Source organism: Triticum aestivum, chromosome 5B, assembly GCF_018294505.1.
Source record: "Triticum aestivum cultivar Chinese Spring chromosome 5B, IWGSC CS RefSeq v2.1, whole genome shotgun sequence".
In the NCBI taxonomy this organism is placed as follows: domain Eukaryota; kingdom Viridiplantae; phylum Streptophyta; class Magnoliopsida; order Poales; family Poaceae; genus Triticum; species Triticum aestivum.
The window spans coordinates 544,406,962-544,430,364 of NC_057807.1; the positions used below are offsets into that span (position 1 = coordinate 544,406,962).

Here is a 23,403-nt window from a genome sequence, read left to right on the forward strand (position 1 = left end):
CATAAAAACAGAATATTGCCTTAAGTACGATGACATGAAGTAGATGATATTTTTTCTTCACCCTGTTTTCAAAGGACAACTACGCAATCATCTTTTTATCCCTAATGGGAACAACACAATACAAGTCTTTTCCACTTCCTGTCACTAGGTAGATTATTTACAAGATTTAACCCAACTATCATTCACAACCCCCTCTTGAATATCACTCATCAAACTTGGCCACATAAATACAAATAGATCGGAGAGCATATATGAATAAGAGTTATGCAACAAAAAAACCAAATATACCTCAAAAAGATTCATGGATAAATCTGATTCTGATCACAAAGTTACAACTCATCATGCCGCAACAAACACGCAAATATATTACATTAGATGGGTCACAATCTTGTAGGGAAGCTCATGTGATCTTTTCATTGATAAACATGTGAGACAAAACTGTTGGGGAACGTAGCAGAAATTCAAAATTTTCCTACGTATAACCAAGATCTATCTATGGAGAAACCAGCAACGAGGGGAAGGAGAGTGCATCTACATACCCTTGTAGATCGCTAAGCGGAAGCGTTCAAGAGAACGGGGTTGAAGGAGTCGTACTCGTCGTGATCCAAATCACCGGAGATCCTAGTGCCGGACGGACGGCACCTCCGCGTTCAACACACGTACAGCCCCGGTGACGTCTCCCACGCCTTGATCCAGCAAGGAGAGAGGGAGAGGTTGAGGAAGACTCCATCCAGCAGCAGCACAACAGCGTGGTGGTGGTGGAGGAGCGTGGCAATCCTGCAGGGCTTCGCCAAGCACCTGCGGGAGAGGAGGAGGTATCACGGGAGGGAGGGAGGCGCCAGGGCTTCAGGTACGACCACCCCTCCCTCCCCTCCCTTTATATAGGGGCAAGGGAGAGGGGGAAGGCGCAACCTTGCCCCTTCCTCCAAGGAAGGGGTGCGGCCAAGGGGGGGGGAGGAGTCCATCCTCCCCAAGGCACCTCGGAGGTGCCTTCCCCTTTGAGGACTCTCCCCTTTTTCTTATATCTTGGCGCATGGGCCTCTTGGGGCTGGTGCCCTTGGCCCATATTGGCCAAGGCGCACCCCCTACAGCACATGTGCCCCCCCCCCCCGGGGCAGGTGGACCCCCGGACCCCTTTCGGCACTCCCGGTACAATACCGATAAAGTGCGAAACTTTTCCGGCGACCAAAATAAGACTTCCCATATATAAATCTTTACCTCCGGACCATTCCGGAACTCCTCATGACGTCCGGGATCTCATCCGGGATTCCGACAACATTCGGTAACCACATACAAACTTCCTTTATAACCCTAGCGTCACCGAACCTTAAGTGTGTAGACCCTACGGGTTCGGGAGACATGTAGACATGACCGAGACGTTCTCCGGTCAATAACCAACAGCGGGATCTGAATACCCATGTTGGTTCCCACATGTTCCACGATGATCTCATCGGATGAACCACTATGTCAAGGACTCAATCAATCCCGTATACAATTCCCTTTGTCTAGCGGTATGGTACTTGCCCGAGATTCGATCGTCGGTATACCGATACCTTGTTCAATCTCGTTACCGGGAAGTCTCTTTACTCGTTCCGTAACACATCATCCCGTGATCAACCCCTTGGTCACATTGTGCACATTATGATGATGTCCTACCGAGTGGGCCCAGAGATACCTCTCCGTTTACACGGAGTGACAAATCCCAGTCTCGATTCGTGCCAACCCAACAGACACTTTCGGAGATACCTGTAGTGCACCTTTATAGCCACCCAGTTACGTTGTGACGTTTGGTACACCCAAAGCATTCCTACGGTATCCGGGAGTTGCACAATCTCATGGTCTAAGGAAAAGATACTTGACATTAGAAAAGCTTTAGCATACGAACTACGATCTTTGTGCTAGGCTTAGGATTGGGTCTTGTCCATCACATCATTCTCCTAATGATGTGATCCCGTTATCAATGACATCCAATGTCCATGGTTAGGAAACCGTAACTATCTATTGATCAACGAGCTAGTCAACTAGAGGCTTACTAGGGACATGGTGTTGTCTATGTACCCACACATGTATCTGAGTTCCTTTCAATACAATTATAGCATGGATAATAAACTAATATCATGAACAAGGAAATATAATAATAACTAATTATTATTGCCTCTAGGGCATATTTCCAACAAAAACAAACTAGCCACTGCTATGGATCCATAATCCAAAGGAAACTACTCACAGGATATCATGCTGACTTCAAATTGATGGAAATGGCCACCGTGATGGTTTTTCCTCTGGCAGTGTACCGATGAAAAATATTTTCTTGATTTTTCGTGGTCTTTTGGAGCTCTGTAGAATTTATTTTCCTCTGAGTCAAAAAACATGCATAAACAACAATTGGCATTGCACAATGAGTTAATAGGTTAGTCTAGAAAAATGATAAAATTGGTGCGGAAACTATGCCAAAATTATATAAACATAGCATGAAACAATAAACAATTAAAGATACATTTGAGACATATTAACATCCCAAGCTTAATTCCTATTCGTTCTCAAGTGTGTAGATGATAATAAAATTTTAACTGTAAATGACACTAACATGAATTATAATCAATATTGTGTAGTTAGGTACGACTTTAAAGAATAGCGTGCAATGCAATAGTCTATAGTTGATACAAAACAAGTAACATTAGAATGTGCAAATAAAACTATTTATACGTTTGATAGAGCAATGCTTTCACGTCATACTCACCAACACTATAAGATTTAGAAAGAATGTCAGGTGTATCATGAGGCTTGATACGGAAAGGTTTTATCATATCAAAACATCTTATCATAACTCGACCCAGAGTGTCAGCCACATAAGTTGACCACGTGATCCTCCCATTTCAATCAATCGATACTCCTGCAATACTTTAGCACGGGACTTAATCTTTGCACTTGATGAAAAAGGAGAATAATGATGGGGGTTTATAAGAAGACAAAAATGAACGGAAGTCTTGCATCAATGTGGCTGATCATTAGGCAATGAAGAGGCCTTATAATCGTTGTTAATGTAAAGAGTAGGGATTGCCATGCAATGAATGCACTAGAACTATAGGTGTATGAAAGCTTTTCAAATGGACTAGTGGGGTGTGCATCAAAATTGCTTGCTAACAAAGACTTGAAGCATTGGATGAAGCTCATCTTAGGAATATAGAAGCCAAGTTTTTTAATGTGAAATTCCCAACTAGCACATGAACACTAAGCATATGAAAACTCTCTATATGAAATGCAGTAGTGCTACTTTGAAGCACTTTATGGTATCTGCTAAAACCAGGTGCTACTTCGAAGCACAAGTGTATACTGAAAAGGAATAACAATGTTGCTTCCTCTCTCTCTCTCTCTCTCTCTCTCTCTCTCTCTCTCTCTCTTTCTCTCTTTGGCACTTTTTCTTTTTTTTGGCACCTCCATGGTGCAATCCTCACTAATAGGAGGAACACTCTATGATGATACAATACACTTCGAAATTACTTAAAACTCAATAAATCAAAATGATAAACATGATATATAACTCTAAATGAATGACTCCGGCAGTGTACCAGTATGTGCCATCTAGCATAACAAACATATCAAAATGGATGGTGTAAATATCATGCTAGCTATCTTTTGATCATGCAAGGCTATACGACGATAACTATCTCTAGTCATGTAATGAATGATGATGGATGGAAATTGCATGGCAGTATATCTTGGAATCGCTATAGAAATGCTATGATAGGTAGGTATGGTGGCTAGTTTGAAGAAGATAGATGGTTTATGTGTAGGAGAACAAGAGGAAGTCATCCCACGAGGTTTGGGTGCATCGACGAAGGATGCACGAAGTCACAAGGTGAGAGTGGGAAATGCTCAATACCAAAGAGGGTAGGAAATATGGATAGGTGGAAGTGCATGTAAGATCGCAAACTCGCATTAGTCACAAAGAAATCAAGCACTAATCATAAGAATATCATCATCCAGTCAATAATTCACACAAAACCCATGTACTTTAATGGAAGTATTTGGCGGTACCGAAGGCCGTTATGCATCCCGACCCGTCCTACGTGAGTGGTTACTTACGATGTTTCTCAACTTATTCCTCTTTGCAACATCGGTCTCACTTCTATGTAAATTACTAAAGAAAGAGCATTGACTCACATGATGTATATGGAATCTTCCCACTACTTAAGTCGAACTATTTTATCAACAGATCCATCTATTACTCTCACTCTATCTCAAAACTATTACAGATAATTTTATCTTCAAATTATGAGGACCCAAACCCCCCCACACACGGGAGGGACACCGTCAGGGCGGGGCAGCTATGGGATGCCCTAGGTCTATCTAATCTCCATAGGGCCTCGTGGATCGCTACCCTCCAACACGAAGAAAGAACAAAGAATGAGGTAGAAAAGGAACAAGGGAGAAAGAAAAGGTAAAGTTAAAAGTGATAGGTGGATTGATCGATTGTGTGTTGTTCAATCGGCCGTCACCTCTCATCTATATATGACGTGGCTGGACTTCACATATAGGAAAGGACTCAAATCTCATCTAAAAGGTCAATTTTAACCCTAACTCACATTGGTAGGACTGGAAATTCCGGGCTCAGCGTGTATAAAGTAGCCCCGTTGTGCCAATTTTGCAGCTCACATATGATGCTGGATCGAGATAGTCCAAAAAGCAAACTTGCGTTGTATTGAAAAGACGAAGAGTTCTTATGTTGAGAACTGTTCCATCTGAGGTCGTCTTGAGGATGCATTTGGTCCCGCAAATCTGTAAAAATATTGGAAACCCTATTTTCTGCACGCACTGGGTGCAATGTCTCTGTTTACCTCGAAACCTCCTAGAAGTTCTGCCCGAAACTTCCAAACTCAATATGTACAAAGTAGCTTCCTCAGATGACTCGTTCACGTTGCATATGACTTGGATGAAGATGGTCCCAAAAGAACATTTGGTCAACTCGACGAGAGGAACAATTTTCCCGTTGTACACTTTTCATTCTGAGGTCATCTTTGGGGTGAATTGGGGCGTGCACAATAGTAAACAATGTTGTACCTCTAGTTTTTAGCACACACTATTTTGGCCCTTAAGGTTGCATACAACCTTGGATGGAGATTACCCAAATATCAAAGTTCCCCATTGTGACGGTACGACGATTTTTCACGTTGAAATCTTTTTTCCTTTGAGGTCATCAAAATTATCTTTTCTGTCATGCCAAAAACTGGTGCCAACACACGCTCCCTATTTTTTGGCAAAGATTGTGTGCCGAAAAATAACTTTCACAAAGTTTGTTCTAAGAACTATCTCAACACTCGATTAGTCATTTTGCATGTGCTTAGGGTGATAAGTATATATCGGCCATTTCTACTCTTAGGGCGATAATCATGTATCATCCATTTAAATTAGCAACAAATGTGCAGCTAATCGAATGTATAGTGATTTGCTCTCGTGATGTATGAAATTATATTGCTTCCATGCATATAAATAAGCCACAGAGAGTAACTAATAATACTTGAAGATGAATTCCATGTCATAGGCATCAATGACATAGTTGAATAATATGGCTGATGTGTGAACCAAAGATTTCGATGTGTGGATGCAAACCTTCGGCTTAGTTATTCATAGTTTCCACTCTTTTCTTTCTTCACATTTGCCACACTTTTTGCAGTTAATACGTCTCCAACGTATCTATAATTTTTCATTGTTCCATGCTATTATATTATCAATTTTGGATGTTTTATATACATTTACAAGCAACTTTATATCATTTTTTAGGACTAACCTATTAACTTAGTGCCCAGTGCATGTTGATGTTTTTTGCTTGTTTTTGACTTTGCAGAATATCAGTACCAAACGAATTCCAAATGCCACGAAACTTTTTGGAGATTTTTTACTGGCAATAAGAGACCCTGGAAGCTTCGGGAGGGAAAGAGAAGATGAAGAAGTGGCCCACTAGGCACCAGGGCACGCCAGGGCCTCTGGTGCGCCCTGGTACCTAGTGGGCCCACAAGCCTCTGTTTGAGCTAACTCCGCCTCTATAAATACTCTAAAATCAGAAAACCTACCAGGGAGTCCACGAAATACTTTTTCCACCGCCGCAAGTTTCAGAACCACGAGATCTCATCTAGAGGCCTTTTCCGGCACTCTGCCGGAGGGGGAAACGATCATAGAGGGGTTCTTCATCATGCTTGCCACCCCTCTGATGATGCGTGAGTAGTTTACCATGGACCTATGGGTCCATAGTTAGTATCTAGATGGCTTCTTCTCTTTTTTGATCTAAAATACAATGTTCTCCGTGTTCTTGGAGATCTATTTAATGTAATGACTTTTTGCGGTATGGTTGTTGGGATCCGAAGAATTGTGAGCTTATGATCACATCTATCCATGACTATTATTTGAGTTTCCTCAGAACTCTTTTATGCATGATTGTTATAGCCTTGTATTTCTTCTTTGATTTATTGGTTTGGTTTGACAAACTAGATTGGTTTTTCTTATCATGGGAAGAGGTGCTTTGTGATGGGTTTGATCTTGCGGTTCTCAATCTCAGTGACACAAAGGGACATGACACGCATGTATCGTTGATATTAAGGGTAATAAGATGAGATTTATTTCATGCGTGAGTTTATCTTGTCTACATCATGTTATCTTGCTTAAGATGTTACTTCATTTTTCCATGAACTTAATACACTAGATACATGCTGGATAGCGGTCGACCTGTAGAGTAATAGTAGTAGATGCAGGCGTGATGCTTATATGCATGATCATTGCCTTGGATATCGTCATAATTATTTGCTTTTCTGTCAATTGACCAACAGTAATTTGTCTACCCACCTGATGCTATTTTTATGAGAGAGGCCTCTAGTGAAAACTATGGGCCCCGGGTCTATTTTCTATCATATATTAAAACAAAAAAACCTTGCTATAATTTTATTTTATTTATTTTATTTTGTATTTTTGTCAGATCTATCTATCAAAACCTATACAATTTAATTTTACTCATAACCGTTGAGGGATTGTCAACGCTCTACGCGTTGGGTTGCAAGTATTTGTAATTTGTGTGCAGGTGTTTTTTTACATAATATTGCTTTGTTCTCTTACTAGATTGATAACCTTGATTTCATAACTAAGGGAAATACTTATCTCTACTGTACTGCATCATGCTCTCCTCTTTGAGGAAATCCCAACGCGGCTCACAAGTAGCAGCAATAAAAGCTTGCACATCATTCTTGTTTTGAGTACTTCCTTTGGGAACCCATGCCATGTTCCTCCTTTTCAACTCTTGTGCACTCAAATTTTGCAAATTCTTATTTTTCCAAATTGATAAAACAAATGGGCGCCTCGGTTGTGATTCTGTTTTAAGTAATGGCATGTTTTTGACCTTGTGCACTCTCAACTTCTTCTCTTCAGATTTGACACTTGATTGACCCGTCTTGTTGCTTTTACCCTTTAGTAGCCAATGCCAATACCTTAATTGATTCTTTATCATTTGAATTCAAATATGAAATGGCACACTTACGACGACCATCTTGGTGAGCCTAGATTAATGGCAAGATCTTTCCAAATTCTGATGGCTCTTGGAGTACAGTTAAGAGCGGAAGACGCGCTTGATGTTCCAAGGGGTGACTGATGCACGAGCAATTGTTATTCAAGAGTGATGTGTTTATGTTGCATGTTGGCCTTGGAGTTAAGCATGTCTTAGAATGGAAGGCAACCATAGATCTCGACCTTGTTTACGACCTTGTCGCCTCAAATTAAGTTAGTGTTGTAGAAAAACTAACATTTCATTGAGAACCTCGAGCTCCTGTGTCGCTCTCTTTGTGTGACCACAGAACCCTAACCTTACCACCGATAAGGGATCCCTTCCCCTTGCGGTCCTTCTGGCCACCATTGTCTTCGATCGTTATTGTGGTGGTAATGAGCCCTGCTTCCAAATGAAGGCAAGAGCTCCGAGTGTCTCGTGCACAAAATTCAAGGGATGTGGTGGCATAGTCTCACATGGAAGTTTTGCTCCGGCCATGTGGGCAACAAAACTCCCGCTAAGACAAGCACGAGTGCTCTCAACTAAGGGTCCAACCGGTGTGCCAAGGTCTACGCGGGATGGGTATCAACCAATGGCGCGTGGGAATGGTTGACCTAGACTCCCAAGTGCTTGTATAATACTCTCTCCGTACCAAAATATAGTGTGTATTAGATTTTCTAAAGTGAAACTTAAGTTTATAGAAAGGATTATCAACATCCAACTACCAAATCGATACCATTAGATTCATCATGAAATCTATTTTCACATAGTATATAGTGCCTCCTTTCGGAAATACTTGTCGGAGACATGGATGTATATAGATGTATTTTAGTACTAGATTTTTCGACAAATATTTTCATATACGTATAAATTTGGTTAAAGTTTGTGAAGTTTGACTTTTGTGAAAACCAATATATACTATGAGATGGGAGGGGCATTTTCAAGTATCATGTATTCACATGTACTTCTTGTTACCCTAAAATCCAAAAGAAAAAACAAACTCGTTGGCGAAGGTTAAACTTTATCAACAGACAAAAATTTAGACCTTACCAAAATATCAAACTCTGAAAGATCGAAAAATATTCTTTCAGAGTTCAATCTATTAAAATTCACTTAGTTGTAGCCGATCGTCATTGAATTTATTATGAAATCTATTTTCGTATGTTATATACTAAGTTAAAGTTTGTGAGTGTTTGCCTTTTGTGAAACCAATGTGCATTGTAATATGAGAACGGAGGAAGTAAAGTTTTCGCATACCATGTATTCATTTGTATTTTTTGCTACCCTAAAATCCAGAAGAAAAATCGAGCTCACTGGTCATTCCGAAGGTTTAAACATTAGTGACAGACAAAAATGTAGACCTTACCAAAATATCCGAATTCCGAAAGTATGAAAAAATTCTTTTGAAGTTCGATCTATTAAATTCACTTAGTTTTCATGGATCTTCGCTGAATTTGAATTTGATTTGATTCCGTCCCAAAATTTCGAGCTTACAAACATTTTGGTACCCACCAAACTTTCAGAGACTTGGTCAAAATTTCGTTTGAACTTTTGGTCCCTTCGTGCGAAAGATCAACCCCACACCGGCGCACCGCCTCGGTATTAGAGTCGCATGTCCCTTCTTCCTCCGCCGCCGTGCCAGCTAGCTAGGGTTACGGCCACCGGCGCTCCGTGAGGGGCAGGGGTGGTGGAGGCGGCGACGCACGCGCATGGCCGGAGGCGACGCGTCATCGGGGGCTGCGCCGGGGCCGGAGACGGCGAGGGAGGCGGAGGTGGACGCGGGGGGCTTCGAGTTCGCCTTCGACAACGAGGCCTTCTCCGACAGGGTCCTGCGGATAGAGGTCGTCGGCGCTGGCCGGAAGCGCCGCCGTGAAGGTGCGTACGTACAGTCACAGTAGTACCATTAGCCATTAGAATATTCGCAGTAGATTCGTCTAGGCACCACACTGATCTAAGCACCTGCCTGCATCATATCGTTATATGCGCCTTCCTTTCGCTGTGCAATTTCTCCCTCGTGAATGTTAATTTATCTTCTTTCACGCCATTACGATCTGGATTTGTGTTGGATTTTCTCTTTTCTGCCTTATATGGGCAAGGAGGTACACTGTTATCCTACCTTAATACACCCGATAAGGTCTTTAGTTTTGGATCTCGAGCCGTTCCAAGTTCTCTGGTATATGTTTTTTCATGATTACATGAGCTGGTGTCACCCTTGATATATGTAGCGTGGAGGTGTGAAGGGAGGACCTCCCTAAGTCACTAGAACTCTTGGTAATTCTGCTTACTGTTCCAAATTTTAGATCATCGCGCCGCCCCGCTCGGGCGACTCGGGCGGCGAACCCTAGTCGCGCCGCCGGCTGCCCCTCTTCGTCTATCCTTTCTCGCCAGCGCTTGATGCAGTTGCCGGGCAAGCCATAGGCGCTGCCAAGGATGGTGGCGGTGGGGTCTTCTGCCGCCCTGGATCCGCGCGGGGGCTCTGGATCTACAGCAGCAGCTCCTATGGCGAGGCACTGTCGGCTCTGCGGTGAGCGGTGGTGGATCCGGTGTCCTGGCCGCGCGGACGACGGGACCCCGGAGGTCGAGGGCGGTCGGTAGCGGCTCCTGCAGCGGACGGTCCGCGAGATCTCGCGCTCCCCTCCTCCAGTGTTCAGCATGCGTGCGCACTTCCTGGTCAGGTCGTGCTTCTCTGGTCGTTGGCCCCGGGCAGGAGGTGCTGGTGGTGGTGGGGACTAAGTTCGGGCGAAATCCCTGGCTAGCCGTGGCTGGCCAGGTCGACGGCGATGCCCGGGGCGCCATTCCCCTCCTTGGAGGCGTCGGTATGGACTGATCCCCTCAATCCCCCTCCCCCTAGGTCTCCTGGGCGAAAGCCCTAACTTTGGGGCGGTGGCGGCGCTCTCAGCGCCATTCCCTTCTTGAAGGCGCCGCTTTTGGGAACCTTGTGGTCAGGTGGCGCTTGTGGGTGGTTGGTGGTGGCGGCGGTGGTGTGGCCCTCTTATCCCAGCTTGAAACTTCCCCCCTCTGGTGTTAGATGTGTGCAGCGGCGGTGTTCTGCTCAAGGAGAGTCTCCGACGTCTCGTTGGGGATGCATTGACCCTCTCTACATGGTCATCTTCCGGCGGCATCCATGCCATCTTGCAACGTCCGGCGCCTTCGATCCAGGCGAGGAGGTAATGGCCTCCTTCGAAGATGGTGTACTGGAGGTGTCGTGCCAGGGCTCGTAGGTGCATGGCGATGGCATGCCCCATTGGTGTCGGCCCCTCTCTCCTACGAGCTAGTGTGATCCTGTGCCTAGTACAACATTCTCGGAGGTGGGCCTCGGCGTCTTCGGCTTCGGTCTCATTTGATCATCTTCAGTTTCTGTAGTGTGTGAGGCTTAAGCCCAGTTCTTTTGGCCGATTCTCCCAGAATCTTGAGAATCGGACCTCCCCCTAGCTTCTCCCAAAATCTTGAACACATATATTTTTTACAATCCTAGCTAGTTGGTATGTAAACAAGTAGTATTGTCAAAAAAAATAGGTTGTGAGAATTTGGGTGAAGATTTGATTCTCAAGATTCTGGGAGAATCGGCCAAAAGAACTGGGCCTTAGTTTTGTGTTGTCCATCGGCTTTTGTATCCCTCTGTCGTGTTGTTCTTTCTTTTGCCTAAGGACATGTGCTTGTAATCCTGGCCGGTTGATGGCTTTGTTAATTCAATGTCGGGCTAGGCTCGACCCCCATCTCAGGCTCGGTTGATGCCTTTTCTCTAAAAAAAATTGAGATCATCATTAGTTTGTGTTCTGTTTCTGGTTCACCTCTACTTCTCTTTTGTTGTTGTTGAAACATCTAATGTCAAAATTAGCCTTTTGACAATCACTTTTAATTAGTACCAAGTACGAACACATGTGGACTGTAGTACAGACTGTTGGTAATGTAATGGTACAATCCATTGATGAACTTAGCTGCCTATTAGTAAATACAAGCAACATACTGTTTACCGGGCATATAATTGTGGCCTGATCTTTTACCTTTGTTAATAGTGTTCATTTATAGAAAATTCTAATAGAATCCTTGGGGTAACATTCATTATTAATGTAGCATGCTTATTAGGCTTGATGCAACTCAGTGAATATCCAGTTTTCATGATGCTTAAAATTTTCCCGCCTATCTGAAGGTTGATTCAATGAATCTGCACACACAGCGAACATGATATTCCAGATATTTTTAACAGCAAAAATCTTGTCTAGTAGTTATCTTATGTGCCTTCTTCTCCCCTAGTTTTGAATGTTTCTCTAGATTCATCTGACCTGTATTTCGCAGGTGATGATGGAGAAGGTAGTACACCAGTTTTACGAGTCAAGACCATACATATCAGTTCGGTGATTCTCGCCGCAAAAAGTTCTTTCTTTTTCAAGGTAATTATGATGATCTTCTGAAATGCATTTGGTCTATAATCAGTTGACTTGTATTTCTGATAAGCTTCATGCTTCTTAGCTTTTCTCAAATGGCATGAAAGAATCTGGTCAGAGACAGTCAACAGTTAGAATTGCTGATTCAGGTAACTCAAGTGTATGATGTACTCTTCCTCGTCTTATTATAACTGAGATTCTAGTTTGCTATTGTGATTGTATTATTTATTTGTTAATTCAAGAAATGTGATAATTGTAGAGAGGCCTGTTTTGGAGTTTCGTGCCACAACTTTCTATTTTGATAATGAACTGGCTATTCTCATTTCCCCTACATAATTTGTCTACCAAATGGATATTCTTGTGCATGACAAGTTTCCTCAATTGATTATTGGAACTCAATGGACTTTCGGTTTAGATAGTGACTGAGATTAAAGCGTACCCTTCAGTTGCAAAGGGTATTATAGTCTTACTTTTATATGGGCCTCTTCTAGTCATCAAGGACTTAATTTTAACGTGTATGAGCTTGCCAATTCTCCCGCCACAACACGAAAGAGGAGAAAGAGACGGAATAGAAAGCTTTCTCCTCTAATTAAGGATTCTTCTCTATTTAAGGATTCTTATTCATCTGCATCATTTCACTACATCTACATTGGTGTACAAAATCGTCTCTAAATAATATGAAAATATATTATGTAACATTGGTGTATAAAATAATCGTCTCTAAGAAGTATGAATATATACGAGTACAATATGGTCCTATTTCTGGCCAATAAACATACAGAGGAGAGACCAGCCGATTGTGCAAACTAAGTATATACAGAGTAGCTCACCGTTCATATAAAAATAGAGTACGTAGCTCTTTATAGGAAGGATGCTGTGGAGATCTTAACTTCTAGGGATTAATTCGTTTCATGCACGAGGGATTTAGCCGTGAAGGCCCGGCACATTAAAATTAGGAATTAAATTGTTTACCCAAGTCCAAGGTTTTGGATCCCAAGCGGTCCATTTTTCTCGAGGGGCACCGAAATTCACGGTTACCACGGTAACCACGAAATACCGGAAAAAAATCGGGCGAAATTTTAAATCAAATTTTGAATTCAAATAATTCGAATTTGATATAGATAGTATTTTAACTCTCCAAGATCAGTAATTCTCCCCTGGCGTAGTGGCTGTTCAGACGCACAAACCACTGCCGCGATCTTTCAGGTTTCGAGTTCGATTCCTGGCCGCTGCTTGAATTTTTCTTTTAGCTTTTTTCTTTTGCAATCTTTAAAAAAGAAAGAAAACGCGCGGTTCAAGACTCGAACCCACGACTGGCAGCTCCAGAGACCATGCCTTTGCCACTACGCCACCACCCGGGTCTGTTGCTACATCAGAGATGCCCCCTATTTAACTGGATCAGAGTTTGAATTCAAAATTTTCGAAAAAACTCGAATTTTTTTGCTCGGTATGAGTGTTTTTCGTGGGGTAGCGGTAAACGCGGTAACCGCTCGGGATCACGAAATTTCGAGCGGTACCCAAAACAGTGCCCAAGTCTAAGGAATCAAATTTCTAATAATTCGCTAGACCCCAAATACCCTTTCCATAGTTTTCAAGGGGGGTGCCAGGGGGAAAGGTTAACTTTACTGAAACATGCCTCTAAAACAATAGCTATCCCTTTCCTTTTGTACTCCTTTACTTAACTGTTACTGATTGTGATAAATTGGACTGTTCTTATGCTTCCTTGCTTTCATTCCTTACTTGGAACAGAGGAAAATGCCTTTATGGAGCTTTTATGGTTTATGTACAATGGAAGGTTGACACCAACAACTGACTCCACTCTTCTGGTTGATATCTTGATGGCTGCTGACAAATTTGATGTCGTTTCATGCACCAAGCTTTGCGGTCAGCGGCTCATAGGCCTGCCTATGACCCTAGAATCCGCACTGAGGTGCCTAGATCTCCCATGTTCCATTTCAATGGCAGCTGACCTGTCAGAGGCAGCCAAGAAATTCCTTGCTAAAAGATATGAAAAATTCCTGTCAACAAAGTAAGTAATCCCCATCGGATCGTGATACCTTTTTTTCCTTTATTAATGAACATGTGGATATTGTTGTCACAAAATCATTATATCGTGGCATTGCATGGTTTTGTTGCATTTCAGGTTCCAAGATGAACTGATGAGAATTCCTCTCTCTGGGATTGTGGCCATCTTATCAAGGAATCTCCCCGGGGTTGCATCCGAAAAATCCGTTTATGACTTTGTGCTCAGGTGGGCCGACTTGCAGTACCCAAATTCAGAAGAAAGACGCAAGATTTTAAGTTCAAGTTTACTTCCAATGGTGCCACTAGCGCGTAGCATGACCAATGTGATCCTAATTGATCAGCCGTCTTGTATAATTAACTTTAGTCTAAAGCGTGAGCACTGCTCTGGGAGCTTCTCATCAGGATCGATGCGCTCGCCACCATTCTATTGTGCGGGGCATGGTTTCTTTCTCTCAGCACACCGTAGAATGGGGCCGTCCAACTCTTTTGTCCTCATAATACAGAAGCTAGAAGACAAGGGCCTAGTAAGGGGGACATTAGATTATGAGATTGATGTAAAAACAACACCGTCGCTGGAGTTTACCACCTTGTGGAGGCGCACCACCACCACCGGTTGTAGGCAAGGTTTTGGATGCAGGCTTCCTTGGCCGGAGGTCATTCCTGACGATAGCCCCTTCTTTGTCGATGACAAACTCCATATTCGAGTTCATGTGAAGATAACGCTGCAGCCGTAGTGATGCATGCATTAGCCACTAGCGTGATGTGCTTCATTCATGTCCACTTTTGTTTATGTGAGCGAGGAGAAGCCCCTGTTCTTTTAACATATGAACTCGGTGAACAATGCTCTGCTCTCTTTTGGTGACTGGTAATGTTGCAATGTAGCTTCTGAACATCTAGAGTTTGATGCTCGAGGTTTCATTGTGCCACGGACTCTTACCAGACGCAAAACTGTCAAGTTTGCGTGTGAGTTTTGATATCGAGCGAAGTCGCTGAACAGTTAATGTGCACTTTGTTGTAAGTTGGCTAGTATACATTGCTGAATGCTGATGACCTCTTTGACTCGATGGACTTGTGACCCTTAGAATGCATATTATGTGATCATCTGTTCATGGCTATCTTTCGATATTTTTTTAGTTCATACTCTATGGCAGTTGATATGTTGTGCCCCAAGGACAGAATGCTGCTGTAAATTGCCTAAAAAATGCTGATGTAAAGTTCAATGTTGTCAGGTCTGTTGCTTGCAATGTGTGCTCCCTGGAAACTAAGCCCACGATCTACATGCACATATCCGGATCCGATACTATACATAGTTTTTTTTTAGTTTTAGATTTCGAGGTGTTAAATAGTTGAGGTTCTTTGACATAATTTTTGCAGTACAACAGTAATCAAAGAGTATATGTTGTCTGTGCCCCCAATTAAAGTGCAGCAAATCTGTAGTCACATATTTATTTGGATGTAGCAGCGGCGCCCAAACTACATCATACTGTTCAAGTTGAGCCTTCGGACAACTTAAAGATTAGGAATAATTTGTATGTTATATAGATCTGTAGGCTGGGGAGATTCGTACTGCTTAAGGGCAGTTATCTATGGTTCTTTACCGTGTGATGCTTCAGCCTTAGTTTAAAGTAACAAGCTGATCAATTATTCACATCTTTCACATGAATAATGAATCTTGCTTGATTGCTACGTTGAATATGCAATCGTGATCTCTTTTTGTGATATTCAAAGGTCCAAGACAAGCAGCAGAACAGACTTTTTTTCGAGAGTATGTCAATGGCGTATCATATTTTTATAGAAGGCAGAAGACAATTGCAAGAGACTACAACTCGAATATGAATGGTGCACTTTAGCGCCTGCCACTGGTAAGTGTCATCCTTCATATATTCACTGCTGGAAAACGCTTTGGGGTCACATTAGTGATTGGTGCACTTTAGCGCCTGCCATTGGTAAGCACTGGCAATCTAGCAACTTACCACCGGTGGGCGTAAAATCATGCCATTTGTGGCTTCTACAATTAAAATACCATGCTGTATAAAATGAAAATGCCAAGCTGTACAAAATAAAAAATGACATGCTTGTACAAAAAATGCCATGCTCTTTATGCTAAAAAATGTCATGCTTCTACAATAAAAAATACCATGATCTTTAAAATGAAAATGCCATGCTCTTCATAATAAAAAATGTCATGCTTGTAAAAAATGTCATGCTCTTCATGTAAAAAATGCCATGCTTCTACAATAAAATTACCATGCTTTTTAAAATGAAAATGCCATGCTTCTACAAAAAAAAAACAGGAATTTTAACAAAACTGTCGTGTTCTAGATAACAGAAATTTCAAAAAAAATACCATGTCAAATGTTTAAAGTGTGCCATGTCGCTTTACCAAAATAATTGCCTTTTTCAGAATATAATCTATGACATTGTCCTGGAAACATTACTAAACAACAATTGCCAAGGAATTTTCTAAAAAAATGCCATGGAGAAATAATACTAACATTGTAAGAGGCTGTTTCCATGACTTGAGGCAGCATCTTTACGATTGCGCGAAGGATCCCCTTCAAAACCTTGTAAACTTTGACCAAATAAATTGATGGAAATGTCAACACAAAAAAATAATCAAATAGATACAATATAAAATTATGCCTCATGACGTATCGAATGATATTTAAGTGGTGTTTTAATTATAGATATTTTTATATATGAACTTGGTCAAAGTTCATGAAGTTAAATCATGAAACGGGGTGGGGGGCTATCTTTATCTAATTGTTACTGGCTGAGATTTATTAGAATGTTTCATCAATCTTTATGGCTCCTTGATTTCATTTTTACTTGGAACAGATGAAAATGCCTTTATGGAGCTTTTACACTTTATGTACAATGGAAAGCTGAGACCAACAACCGAGTCCACTCTTCTGGTTGATATCTTGATGGCTGCTGACAAATTTGATGTTGTTTCGTGCATCAAGCTTTGCAGTCAGCGGTTCATAGGCCAGCCTATGACCCTTGAATCCGCAGTGAGGTGCTTAGATCTCCCATGTTCCATTTCAATGGCAGCTGACCTATCAGAGGCAGCCAAGAAATTCCTGTCTAAAAGATACGAGAAATTCCTGTCAGCAAAGTAAGTAACCCCGTCGGATTGAGATACACTTTTCTTTTCTTGCTCTATTAGTGAACTTGTGGATATTGTTGTCACAAAATCATTATATCAAGGCATTACATGGTTTTGTTGCATTTCAGGTTCCAAGATGAATTGATGAGGATTCCTCTGGCTGGGGTTGTAGCCATCTTATCAAGGAATCACCCTGGGTTGCATCTGAAGAATCCGTCTATGACTTCGTGCTCAGGTGGGCCCATTTGCAGTACCCAAATTCAGAAGAAAGACGCAAGATTTTGAGTTCAAGTTTACTTCCACCGGTGACACTAGGGCATATCATGACCAATGCCATCCTAACTGACCAGTCGTCTTGCATAATTAACTTTAGTATAAAGCGTGAGCACTGCCGCGGGCTCTTCCCATCAAGATCGATACGCTCGCCACCGTTCTATTGTGCAGAGCATGGTTTCTTTCTTTCGGCGCTCGCTAAAACTGAGCCATTCAACTTTTTTGGTCTCTTAATAAAGAAGCTAGAAGGCAATGGCCCACTAAGGGGGACAATAGATTATGAGTTGGAGGTAACGGCAAGGCGGTCGTCCGAGTTTGCCTCCATATCGAGGTGTGCTACCACCACTGTGGAATATGCGATATGCTCATTGATCGTATGTCATAGCATATATAGAGTACAAGGGCAAGAATATCTCAACCGTATCTGCTATACAAGGAAAGGATCGGGAGATATCCGTAGTCTAGGAAACAATAAAAGAAGATCCTAGCTTCCTAAGTACATGTGATCATGAGTATCTCAACACCCCCCCCCTCAGTCGATGCGTCGCTAGTGACGCATAGACTGGACCGGAACTCCTCGAAGGTAGACGTCGGTAACCCCTTGGTCATGACATCGGCAAACTGCTGAGCAGTGGGAACGTGGAGCACACGAATGCGACCGAGAGCCACCTGCTCACGCACGAAGTGAATATCTAGCTCGTTGTGCTTCGTGCGCCGATGATGAGCGGGGTTGGCGGAGAGGTACACAGCAGAGACGTTGTCACAGTACACAAGAGTGGCACGTGAAACGTCATGATTAAGCTCATGAAGAAGTTGCCGCAACCAGGAACACTCGGCAACGGCGTTGGCAACAGCCCGGTACTCTGCCTCAGCACTGGAACGGGATACCGTAGGCTGTCGTTTCGACGACCAGGAGACGAGGGAGGGCCCCAAGTAAATGCAGTAGCCGAAGGTGGAACGACGAGTGTCCGGACAGCCAGCCCAGTCAGCATCAGAGTAGGCGACCATGTCGGTGGAGGAGGATGATGTCAGGGTGAGCCCAAGGGACATAGTGTCGCGGATGTAGCGTAGAATCCGCTTCACCAGGTTCCAATGACTGTCACGGGTGCATGCATGTGGAGACACACCCGCTGAACGGTGTACTGCAAATCCGGTCGTGTGAGGGTTAAGTACTGAAGGGCGCCGACAATAGACCGATAAAACGGACCATCCAGTGCTGGAGAACCCTCAAGCGCTGAGAGCTTGGCCTTCGTGTCAACAGGAGTGGCAGCGGGCTTGCAGTTAAGCATGCCGGCGCGCTCAAGAAGCTCATGGGCGTACTTTTGTTGATGAAGGAAAAACCCGTCGGAACGCCGAATGACCTCAATGCCGAGGAAGTAATGAAGCGGCCCCAAATCCTTCAAAGCGAACTCGGTACTGAGACGAGCAGTGAGCTGGTCGAGAAGCTGCACTGTGGAGGCCGTGAAGATAATGTCGTCGACGTAGAGTAGGAGATAAGCAATCGCCGATCCATGATGGTACACGAAGAGGGAGGCGTCGGAGCGAATAGCTCGGAAGCCTAACTGCTGAAGAAAGGTGGCGATGCGCTGGTACCAAGCTCTCGGCGCCTGCTTCAGTCCATAGAGGGACCGAGAGAGCAGGCACATGGGGGGCAGTGGAGGCGGTGCTAGGGTAGCAGAGGCAGCCAAAGATGCGAAGATCATCGTATGAGGGAGGAGTCCCATAGAGCAACTGATGCGGCGTATAGTTCCAGCGAACACGACAGGGCCGAATGTTGACAAGGAGAGTCGCGGTGGCGAGAGCATCGGGCCAGAAGCGAGGCGGGATGTTGACATGGAATAAGAGGGTACGGACGCAATCATTGAGAGTGCGGAGTACATGCTCTGCACGCCCATTTTGTTGTGAGGTGTAAGGACATGTTAGACGAAAAACAGTACCATGTGTGGTGAGGAGGTTGCGGACGGCAAGGCTATCGAACTCTTTCCCATTGTCTGTTTGAAATGCAAGAATGGGTCAACCAAAGTGTGTAGAGACAAATGAGTAAAAAGATGTGAGTGTTGAAAAAACATCTGATTTTTGCCGAAGGGGAAAAGTCCACACATAGTGCGTAAAATCGTCTAAGATGACAAGATAATAAAGATAGCCGGAGTTGTTTGCAATGAGCGATGTCCAAACATCGCAATGTATCAACTAAAACGGATAAGCCACAATAGTGGTAGAGTTGCTAAAAGGTAGACGCACGTGTTTGCCAACACGGCAAGCATGACAAGTATGGTCATCGACCTTATTACAAGTGAAAGAAAAACTACGAAGAATGTGACGGAGTGAGGCGTGATTAGGGTGACCCAAACGAGCATGCCAGAGGTCCACACCGGCGGAGAGGGCGACAGGAGCGGCGTCGGTGGAGGATGGTGGGTGGACCGGGTAGAGTTCATCCGGGCTGTCACATCGGTGAAGAACCATCCTGGAACGGGCGTCCTTCACAGAAAAACCACAACCGTCAAATTCAACCGTAATTGGATTTTCATGAGTAAGACAGCGAACAGAGACAAGATTCTTGATTAGTTCAGGAGAAGCTAAGATATGAGACATGTTAATGGGTGTACTAGAAGACGGAAAAGAAGTAGAACCAACATGTGTAATGGGAAGGGAAGAGCCATCGCCGAGAGTAATGCGAGTGGCGGTGTTAGTGGGAGAGAAAGAGGTGAGGTTACCCAGGTTGGAGGACATGTGTGCAGTAGCCCCGGAGTCCATGAACCAGTCACCGCCACCGGTGTAGGTGTTGGGGGTGGGAGCCGACTATAGCGCCGCTAGAAGAGACGGGTCCCAAGGCAGCAAGGCCGGGGCCGAGTTGTAGAAGCCGGCGCCGGGCTGCGGCAGCGCAACGGCCGGCAGTGGTGGATAGGCCGGGTAGGCCCCGGGCTGCTGGAACACGCGAAGGTCGTAGGTGGCTGCGGGACGGCGTGGTAGGCTTGGTGCTGCGCTGGCCGAGGACCCAGGATGCTGGGGGCGGTGGGGCGGGGAACCGGCATAGAGTATGCATGGACGATGCCGGTCCAAGGGTTTTGCCTGTAAGCCCACGGCGCCACGGGCTGCTACTGTTGCTGGACGCGGGGCGTCCCGGCGGGGTTGGCTGCCCGCTGCTGGCCTTGCGGCCTCCCTTGCCGCGGCGACCGCCGCGCTCGTTGGAGGCAGCGGGCTGCGGCGCCCCCTGTTGGGGGTACGGGAAGGGCGGCTGGACCGGCTGGGGAGGGAAGGGCGCCGACGGCTGTTGGGGAGCCGTGCCACATGACGTGCCGGCGGCGAGGGCAGTGTGTCCCGCTCGGGCCCTCATCTTCTTCATTCGGCGTTCCTCCAAACGCAGGTAGACGACGACCTTGGGAAAGGTCGGGTTGGGGATGAACGTGAGGTTGGCAGCCGCGTGGGTGAACTCCTTGTTGAGGCCGGCGACGAGGGTGCTGAGGAGAAGGTCATTGGAGACGTTCTCGCCGATGTCGCGGAGCTCGTCACAGAGGCACTTTAGGCACATGCAAAAGTCGTCCATGGAGGAACTATTTTGATGGCACCCAAAGAACTCTATTGGAAAAAAAACGAGCCGCTGTAGCCGATTATCGGTGAAGAGGCTATTGAGCTTCGTCCAAACGGCGTGTGCATCATCGCCGTCTTGCACCACCGTGTAGAACAAGTCCTTGGAGATGGTGAGGAAGAACCAGCGAATGAGCGTCGCCTCGACCGCCAACCACTCGGCGTCAAACGCCATGGTCGCGGCGTCAACGGTGCTGTCGATGTGCTCCTGGAGGTGGAACTCACGAAAAACAAGGTTAAAGTGAGTCTTCCATGCATAGTACAAGGAGTCCTCCTGGGAGAGACGGATGGGCACACGGGCGAGGATGTCGACGTTGCGGATGACTTCGGCGGGGATGGGAGCAGGGCCGGCGAAGGGGTTGGATGACTGGGTGGTGCCGGAGGAGGAGGAGGCGAACGACATGGTGGTGTGCAGCTAGGGTTCAGTGGAGGTAGAAGGAGAGGGGGGAGATGGCTGCGAGGGAGGATGGCAGCGGGGTTGGGATGCGGCGGCAGAGGGACTGCGACAGCAAGGGGCGGCGGCGGCGGAAGCGTATTTAGGAAGAAACCTCGGTATCTGATACCATGTGGAATATGCGATATGCTCATTGATCGTATGCCGTAGCATATATAGAGTACAAGGGCAAGAATATCTCAACCGTATCCGCTATACAAGGAAAGGATCGGGAGATATCCGTAGACTAGGAAACAATAAAAAAAGATCCTAGCTTCCGAAGTACATGTGATCATGAGTATCTCAACAACCACCGACATTAGACAAGCTTTTGGATGCAGGATTCCTTAGGTCAGAGATCAATGCCGATGATAGCCCCTTCTTTGTCGACGACAATCTCCATCTGCGAGTTCGCATCAAGATAACGCCGCAGCCATAGTGATGCATGCATTTGCTCTGGTCTCTTTTGGTGAACGGAAATGTAGCAATGTAGCATGTGAACATCTAGAGTTGGATGATGAAGGTTTCATTGTGTTGTGGACTCTTATTACCAGACGCAAAACTGTCAAACGCGCGCTTGTGTTTTGATGTCCGACGAAGTCGCTGGACGGCTAACTAACATGCACTTTGTCGTGAGTTGGATTATGTGATCATCTGTTCATGGTTGTCTTTGGACATTTTTTTGTACATGTCAGTTGACAAACTTATTAGCGAGCCACTTTTCGTTTTCGTGAGCAAGAAGAAGCCCCTGTTCTTTTGACAGTCATTTGCTAGCATTTGCTCTGCTCTTTTTTGATGACTGGAAATGTAGCGTGTGAACATCCGGAGCCTGATGTTGGAGGTTTCATAGTGTCACGTATTCTTACTAGCGAAGTCGCTGAACAGGGGCTCCTGGGGGATGCTGAGTTTGCCGACGTCCCCGTCCCCGATCTGGCGATCTTGACCTCAGTGAACCAATTTGGGTCATGTGTGCTTGTGCTCTGGGAGAAATCCCTGCTCACCCCTACGGAAGAGGGAATCGACGCACCCCTACCTGACGCGTCAAATGTCGGATTAAGGGATCCGCAAACCCTTGAGAGGTTCGAACTCTGGGGTGCGTGCGGAGATCTTAATCTATCCAGCCTGCCTACTCGCGATCCTTCTAAGACTAACGTGTCAAGCTCAAAGAGACACAAGGACATGACAGTTTATCCTGGTTCGGGCCACCTTGCGGTGTAATACCCTTGTCGGTGTCAAAACCGGCGGATCTCGGGTAGGGGGTCCCGAACTGTGCGTCTAGGCGGATGGTTACAGGAGACAAGGGACACAATGTTTTACCCAGGTTCGGGCCCTCTTGATGGAGGTAAAACCATACGTCCTGCTTGATTGATATTGATGATGTGGGTATTACAAGAGTAGATCTACCACGAGATCAAGGAGGCTAAACCCTAGAAGCTAGCCTATGGTATGATTGTTGTTCGTCCTATGGACTAAAGCCATCCAGTTTATATAGACACCGGAGAGGGCTAGGGTTACACAGAGTCGGTTACAACGGTAGGAGATCTACATATCCGTATTGCCAAGCTTGCCTTCCACACCAAGGAAAGTCCCATCCGGACACGGGACGAAGTCTTCAATCTTGTATCTTCATAGTCTTGGAGTCCGGCCGATGATGATAGTTCGGCTATCCGGACACCCCCAGTCTAGGACTCCCTCAGTAGCCCCTGAACCAGGCTTCAATGACGACGAGTCCGGCGCGCATATTGTCTTCGGCGTTGCAAGGCGGGTTCCTTCTCCGAATAATTTATAGAAGATTGTGAACACCAGGATAGTGTCCGGCTCTGCAAAATAAATTCCACATACCACCGTAGAGAGAATAATATTTACACAAGTTCAATCTGCTGACGTATTTGGTGGCGTGACGTCACACCACTACCAAGCCTTTACTCGAATAGTTTTTATTGTACCACCTCAGCGTGTTTAGCGAAGCGGTTTCCTTGGCACGTCTTGTCGAAGCAGAGATCGTGTTCCCCTTATTCCGGGATTCCCATCAATACGGACGTGGTTAACCCAACCGCGCCATTGGTTG

At 45.0% G+C, this 23,403-nt stretch overlaps 1 protein-coding gene and 1 pseudogene across 1 annotated transcript; both read left to right on the forward strand.

Annotated features, from left to right (window-relative positions):
• Positions 1 to 9,079: 9,079 nt before the first annotated feature.
• On the forward strand, positions 9,080 to 14,908 carry LOC123116852 (BTB/POZ domain-containing protein POB1-like). Its single transcript, XM_044537741.1, has 5 exons — positions 9,080 to 9,400; positions 11,822 to 11,916; positions 11,996 to 12,059; positions 13,660 to 13,939; positions 14,054 to 14,908. Exons 1-5 carry the CDS (start codon positions 9,235 to 9,237, stop codon positions 14,667 to 14,669), a joined length of 1,221 nt encoding a protein of 406 aa, XP_044393676.1. The 5' UTR covers positions 9,080 to 9,234; the 3' UTR covers positions 14,670 to 14,908.
• Positions 14,909 to 15,154: 246 nt separating this feature from the next.
• Positions 15,155 to 21,774, forward strand: LOC123115000 (BTB/POZ domain-containing protein POB1-like; annotated as a pseudogene).
• The last annotated feature ends 1,629 nt before the right edge of the window (positions 21,775 to 23,403 follow it).